Source organism: Rhinoraja longicauda, chromosome 9, assembly GCF_053455715.1.
Source record: "Rhinoraja longicauda isolate Sanriku21f chromosome 9, sRhiLon1.1, whole genome shotgun sequence".
NCBI classification, from domain to species: domain Eukaryota; kingdom Metazoa; phylum Chordata; class Chondrichthyes; order Rajiformes; family Arhynchobatidae; genus Rhinoraja; species Rhinoraja longicauda.
Window position 1 is genome coordinate 65,667,989 of NC_135961.1, and position 7,048 is coordinate 65,675,036.

Consider the following 7,048-nt stretch of genomic DNA (forward strand, 5'->3'; position numbering starts at 1 on the left):
AACCGGGTCTCTGGCGCTGTAAGGCAGTAGCTCTACCACTACGCCACCTTGATGCCCCCTGTAGTTATGCCTTTTTTGAGCGTTTCATTGCATAAGTATCGTTCAAAGCAATTGCTTGTCAATGTCAATGGCCTCCCACAGTACAACTAACAGCCTGTGCTCTTAAAGAGACTGTGGTTCTTGGTCCCCCAAAATATTCCAAATGGAATTTAAACTGGAGGTGGCGGAGTATGGACTTAAGCAAGAAGGGCTTCTTGGAGAAGAGCTGCCTTAAATTTAGTTGCGTCTGGTTGAATAACTATAATAGGGTGAACACTATTCCATACTTTAATTGTGCGAGGGAAGAATGAATTGCTATACACAATTCATTCTTCCCTCGCACAATTAAAGCATGGAATAGTCTTCGCCCTACTATGGTTGTCTGATTACTCTGGGGACACTCCATCCGCTGTAATTGAAATCCATTCTAAAGAGGTCTGCAATATCGAGGGAAGACTGTACATCAAATCTAATAGTAATTTTTGCATTCCTTTAATCGCGCAATTGTTCCTAAGGGACTACGCACAATAGAACAAGGAGGAAACACTTCTCTCAGCAGCATCAATAATTCAGGAGTTCAGTGGTTAAGTATTTGCAAGATTTAAACGAAAGATGAAGACAAAATATTTTTTTCTACCCAGAGAATGGTGGGTGTCTGAAATATCTTGTTTTAGCGAGCAGAAGAGGCCTCAGCGGTTACCACACATTTCTATGATGTTTACCGTGTCTCCGCGTGGGGCTTCCTTATCCAGCTCTCCCCAGTTGTGTTCGATTTCTGGCTCATTTACTAACGGTTCCTCAAAATAGTCGTCGTCGTCGGAGCTTGTTTCAATGTTTCCTTTCCCTCTGGCCAAATCAGGGCCGCTTTCACTGTCGCTGTCACTGTGCTCTTCGGACCAATCCTCTTCATCTTCGCTGTCTGCCGTGATTTCATTTTCATCCTCCTCCCAACTTTGGCCACCTGATCCTGAAAATTCACTTTCACTCCAGCGACCATTGTCATTAACGTCATCGTCACTTACTGAAATGCATCAAAAGTTTATTCCTAAACAAATTGTAGAGGCACTGAATTGCTACAGCGACATTTTAAAAGGACGCACAAGAGTGCACTGGAACAGCAGCATCTCAGCAGCGGAGGGGAAGAGACTTGACAAGCTGATCGGGAAGGCCAGCTCTGTCCTGGGTTGCCCCCTCGACTCAGTGCAGGCGGTGGGAGAGAGGAGGATGATGGTAAAGTTAACATCGCTGCTGGACAACGACTCCCACCCCATGCAGGACACTGTCACTGCACTGAGTAGCTCCTTCAGTGACAGACTCCTTCACCCCAAGTGTGTGAAGGAGAGATATCGGAGGTCCTTCCTGCCCGCTGCTGTGAGACTGCACAACCAGCACTGCTCCCAGCAGACCAGTCAACAGAACAGTTAACTGTAACAGTAAAGGAAACACACAGTAAATGATGACAATTATCCTTATCTTATTTATATTTATAATGAATGTCTCTTGCTATCCATTTTGCTGCTGTAACACTGCAAATTTTCCCGGTGTGGGACAAATAAAGGATTATTATTATTATTATTATTAAACAAAAATGTTTGAATCTGGTCATTGAGATAAGATACTTTTTTATGCCCTTCAGCTGAAAGTTGCCAAAAGATAAGACGCAAAGTGCTGGAGTAACTCAGCGGGTCAGGCAGCGTCCCTGGTTCCATCCTGAGCTCTGAAGTGGAGTGTGCATGCTCACAGTTTGCTTACATAGTTGTCAGTAGGGTACGCTGGTTTCCTCCTACTTCCCAAAGTTGAGCAATTGTCCACTACAAATTATCTCAGGAGCAAGTAAGTGACAATGACAATAAACTAACCTCGGTGGGATGAAAAAGGATAGGTTACAATAAATAAGTGGGGGAAGGGATTGAAGCAATTGCTCCAAATGCCTGCAAGGATTCAATGCCTGCAAGGATTCAATGCCTGCAAGGATTCAATGGCTGCAAGGATTCAATGCCTGCAAGGATTCAATGCCTGCAAGGATTCAATGCCTGCAAGGATTCAATGCCTGCAAGGATTCAATGCCTGCAAGGATTCAATGGCTGCAAGGATTCAATGCCTGCAAGGATTCAATGCCTGCAAGGATTCAATGCCTGCAAGGATTCAATGGCTGCAAGGATTCTGTTTTAAAACTGTTACAATTTGTTTCATTGGGTTGTTTAAATGAATACTGACTAGCTAATTAAATTATTGCATCGTATGGGAGGCGCATTCTCAATCTCGTTGTACCCCTGTACAATGACAATAAAGATATATTGTATTGTATTATATTGTATTGTATTGTATGGGCCAAATGACCTTCTATGTTGCAAGGGGACATGACATGGATTGGGCACCAGTGCAAATTTAGGAGGCTTATTCAGCACCAAAGTTTTAAACACTAACCAAAAACTGGAGTGCACAAAACTCATGATTATATACACATGGGAGCCAATCTCCAAAGGAATACAGGCAAACTCCACATTAAAGGGGGGGGGGGGAGGGAACGGAAAATGGATGTATCGTGACCTTCCGTAATATGAAGCAGCATCATCCACGCATGCGCCAAGAAATGCAAGTTGAAAGAACATTGTGTGTTTTACTATTTTTTTAAATTCCACAAGAGCGATGTATTTTATTCTGTATCTCAATTGTTTGGGCAGTGATTTGTCTTTATTGCAAGGATGAATTTCTTTAGTCAGAGGGTGGTGAATCTGTGGAATTCATTGCCACAGAAGGCTGTGGAGACCAAGTCAATGGATATTTCTAAGGTCAACTGAAGTGGCTGTAAAACAGGGGTCACCACGTGGATGGATAGGAATATAACACATACCTAAATCAGTATCATCTTCTGAAGCACCTGTTTTAATTTTATTATTCTCCGTTTCAAATGGATTTATTCCTTCTTGATTGCTACCAATACTTTTCTTCTGCAGTTTAAGAGGAGAAGCGGATTTATTTTTCTTCTCATTGGCTTGCTCCTCTTCTTCACTGCTTTCAGAGCGCCCATCTTTCAATGCCGTCCTTTCACTCGCTGTTATTGTAAGCTTTTTCTTGTCAACGTCAGTACTGATACTGTCACCGGGGCTCTCAGTTTCCAGATCTTTAATCATTTTTGATTTTGTCCCCTTGTTTAAACTCTGCTTTTTCTTTTTATCTAACAACAGCATGCTGCCTTTCAGAGCTTTGCCGGAACCGCTTTTTCTTCCTTGCTTCGGTTTTTCCCCCGACTCTCTTCGCTTGCTCTTTCCAGGTTCATCATCAACCAAGTCGGAATCATCGGAGTCCAAGTCGTAAAAGCGCTTCAGGTCTTCTGTTGTGCTGTGGTTGATTGGTCTCCCCCTCTTATCCACGGTGTAATTCAGTTTAAATTTCTTCTCATGAAACATCCCTTGAAACCTTTTGTCAATCTTGATCTTGCGTTCTTTCTCGGGCATCTCCCAGAACCTGGGGTCCTTCATCACCTGCCTGAAGCGGTCGTCACTCATCACTTCCTCCGCTCTCGATGCCATTTTGATCCGATCCGTTATCCAATCCGGCAGAAAACTGCAAGGTCAAAATTTAAACTTTACAGAAAATCACAGGAATCATAAAAATATAGATTGAAAATAAATTTACCAAGCACCCTAAGGGCACACAGATTCTCCAAATTATATATTTAAAAACATTCTCCTGGGCAAATGCATTTTCCTCCATCACGTCAAACCTTCTGTGTTATCTGAGCTCTTGACCGGGTTTAATAAATCTCTAAATCTGCATCAATTCCACCCTCAACATGACTGCTCGCACTGTGCTTATACAATACAATACAATACAATATATCTTTATTGTCATTGTACCCAGGGGTACCCAGGGGTACAACGAGATATAGCTACCTTGAGCTTATCTCTTACTAATCTCTACAACCTTTGTGTAAGAAAGTAACTGCAGATGCTGGTACAAATCGAAGGTATTTATTCACAAAATGCTGGAGTAACTCAGCAGGTCAGGCATCATCTCAGGAGAGAAGAAATGGGTAGCATTCTCCAGCATTTTGTGAATAAATCTCTACAACCTTAATTATTCCTCATACATATCGGGATTAAATGTTGAAAAGCCCTTTACAGAAATATACACTGATCAGCCAAAACATTATGTAAGAAAATAACTGCAGATGCTGGTACAAATCGAAGGTATTTATTTCACAAAATGCTGGAGTAACCCAGCAGGTCAGGCAGCATCTCAAGAGAGAAGGAATGGGTGACGTTTCGGGTCGAGACCCTTCTTCAGCCAAAACATTATGACCACTAACAGGCAAAGTGAATAACATTGATCATCTTGTTACAATGGCACCTGTCAAGGAGTGGGATATATTAGGCAACAAGTGAACAGTCAGTTCTTGAAGTTGATGTGTTGGATGCAGGAGAAATGGGCAGGAGTAAAGACCTGAGCGACTTTGACAAGGGCCAAATTGTTCTGGCCAGACGACTGGGTCAGAGCATCTCTGAAACGGCTAGGCTTGTGGGGTGCTCCCGGTCAGCAGTGGTGAGTACCTACCGACAGTGGTCCGAGGAGGGACAAACCACAAACCAGCGACAGACAGGGTGTTGGGTGCACAAAATGCAGGAGTGTAGGCAACGTTACCGTCTGAAAGAATGCCCCTATACATTTTCACCTGAATCGCTAAGTTACCCCAGCATTTTGCATTTGGACATAGTTTACACAGAACAGTACTGCACAAAGACAGGCCCTTCGGCCGTCAATGTCCGTTCCAAACACAATGCCATTTTAATCTATTCTGCCAGTACATGATCCGTATTCCTTCATTCCCTTCATATCCATCTGTCAATCTAAAAGTCTCAAAAGCCACTCTCCTATCTACCTCCACCAGCACCCCTGGCAGCATGTTCCAGGCATTCACCGCCTTCTGTGTAAAACAACTCGCCCTGCACATCTCCCCCAAACATTACCCCTCTCACCTGAAAGCTATACCCTCTAGTATTTGACACTTCCAACATGGGGGGAAAAAGGTTCTGGCTGTCTACCCTATTTACACCTCTTACACCCTATTTATCTCATCACAGAAACACAATCCAACCTCTCCCAGCAGCTGATACCCCATAATTCAGAATCAGTGTGAAGAACGGTCCCAACCTGGAATGTTACCTATCCAATTTCTCCACAGATGCTGCCTGACCCACTATGTTACTGAGTCATCACTCTGCAGCAACCCCGACATGATAATCAAACCCGCGACAAGGGAGGTGCTGTGGTAGTCTCTACCGGGCTGAGGCCAGGGACAACTCTCAGACACCTCCTCCTACTTATCCTTGGACCATGACCCCACAGACGAGCACCAGGCCTTAATATCATACACCATTTCTGATTTCATTACTTCCGGCTGTCTGCCCTCCGAGGCCAGTGGTATGATTTTGATTTCTCTCACTTCAGGTAGCCCCGGCATTCCCTCTCTCACCATCCCTCCCCCACCCAAGTTGCACTAGCTTCTCATTTTCACCCTACAGCAGCTTACAATGGCCTGTTTCTTTTATTGTCGTTACTTTTTTGCACATCTTTCATTCATTGTTCTTTATCTCTCCACATCACTGTCTATATCTCTCGTTTCCCTTATCCGTAACCAGCCTAAAGAAGGGACTCGACCCGAAACGTCACCCATTCCTTCGCTCCAGAGGTGCTGCCTGTCCTGCTGAGTTACTCCAGCATTTTGTGTCTATCATTTTGGTAAACCTCTGCTGCACCTTTTCCAAAGTCTCCACATCCATGAGGAGACCAGAACTGCATACAATACTCCAAAAGCGACCGAGCAAAGGTCTTACAAAGTTGCATTGTGACTTCCTGACTCTTATACTCAGTTCCCTGCCTCATGGCAAGCATACCATATGCCTCAGATAGACACAAAATCTTGGAGTAACGACCCACTGAGTTACTGGAGCATTTTGCATCTTTGGTTTAAACAAGCATTTGCAGTTACTTTTTATGACATTTATACGATATGCCTTCTTTATCCTAGTGTTGCCAGGTTTATAGACAATAGGTGCAGGAGGAGGCCATTCGGCCCTTCGAGCCAGCACCGCCATTCAATGTGATCATGGCTGATCATTCTCAATCAGTACCCCGTTCCTGCCTTCTCCCCATACCCCCTGACTCCGCTATCCTTAAGAGAGGGGGGGGGGGGGGGTGATGTGGGGGAGGGGGTGATGTTGGGGGGGGTGATGTTGGGGGGGGGGGGGGGGTGATGATGTGGGAGGGGGTGATGGGTGGGGGGGTGATAGGTGGGGGGGGTGATAGGTGGGGGGTGTGATAGGTGGGGGGTCATGGGTGGGGGGTGATGGGTGGGGGGTGATGGGTGGGGGGTTGATGTGGGGGGGTGATGTTGGGGGAGTGATGATGGGGTGGGGGGTGATGATGGGGTGATGGGTGGGGGTGTTGATGTGGAGGGGGTGATGTTGGGGGGGGTGATGATGTGGGAGGGGGTGATGTGTGGGGGGGTTGATGTGTGGGGGGTGATGGGTGGGGGGGTGATGATGTGGGAGGGGGTGATGGGTGGGGGGGTGATAGGTGTGGGGGGTGATGTGTGGGGGGTGATGGGTGATGATGGGGAGGGAGCGATGGGGTGATGTTGATGGGGGGGTTGATGATGGGGAGGGGATGTTGATGGGGAGGGGGTGATGTTGATAGGGGGGTTGATGTGGGGGGGTGATGATGGGGGAGGGGGTGATGGGTGGGGGGGTGATGTTGATGGGGGGGGGTGATGATGGGGGAGGGGGTGATGGGTGGGGGGGGGGTTGATGGGTGGTCGCCACGTACCCGCTACCCTGGTCTGAAACCGCACCGTCCTCGTGCCGCCAGTAGACTCCGCCCCTTCCCCACGTTACGTTCACCTCCCCACCATCACCCAGTAGCCGGGGGGGAGGTCGGCCTCAACATTACAACTCAGGCTCCAACAAACCACGCGCGAAATACTGTGTCATCCAACAATTCTAATGAA

General features: G+C 46.3%; 1 protein-coding gene across 3 annotated transcripts in view; it reads right to left on the minus strand.

The window, feature by feature from the left end:
- esf1 (ESF1 nucleolar pre-rRNA processing protein) overlaps nt 1–7,048 on the minus strand; it is a 65,201-nt gene that overhangs the window by 57,449 nt on the left and 704 nt on the right. The window contains exons 1-3 of one of the 3 annotated variants that reach the window (XM_078405655.1): nt 6,868–6,907; nt 2,894–3,606; nt 762–1,060 (exon numbers count right to left, since the gene is read on the minus strand). In XM_078405655.1, coding sequence (XP_078261781.1) covers nt 762–1,060; nt 2,894–3,572 — 978 coding nt within the window. In that variant the 5' untranslated portion in view covers nt 3,573–3,606; nt 6,868–6,907. Of the gene's footprint in view, nt 1–761; nt 1,061–2,893; nt 3,607–6,031; nt 6,069–6,867; nt 6,908–7,048 lie in introns of those variants that run through there. The other 2 variants (XM_078405656.1, XM_078405654.1) reach the window with 2 other exon arrangements.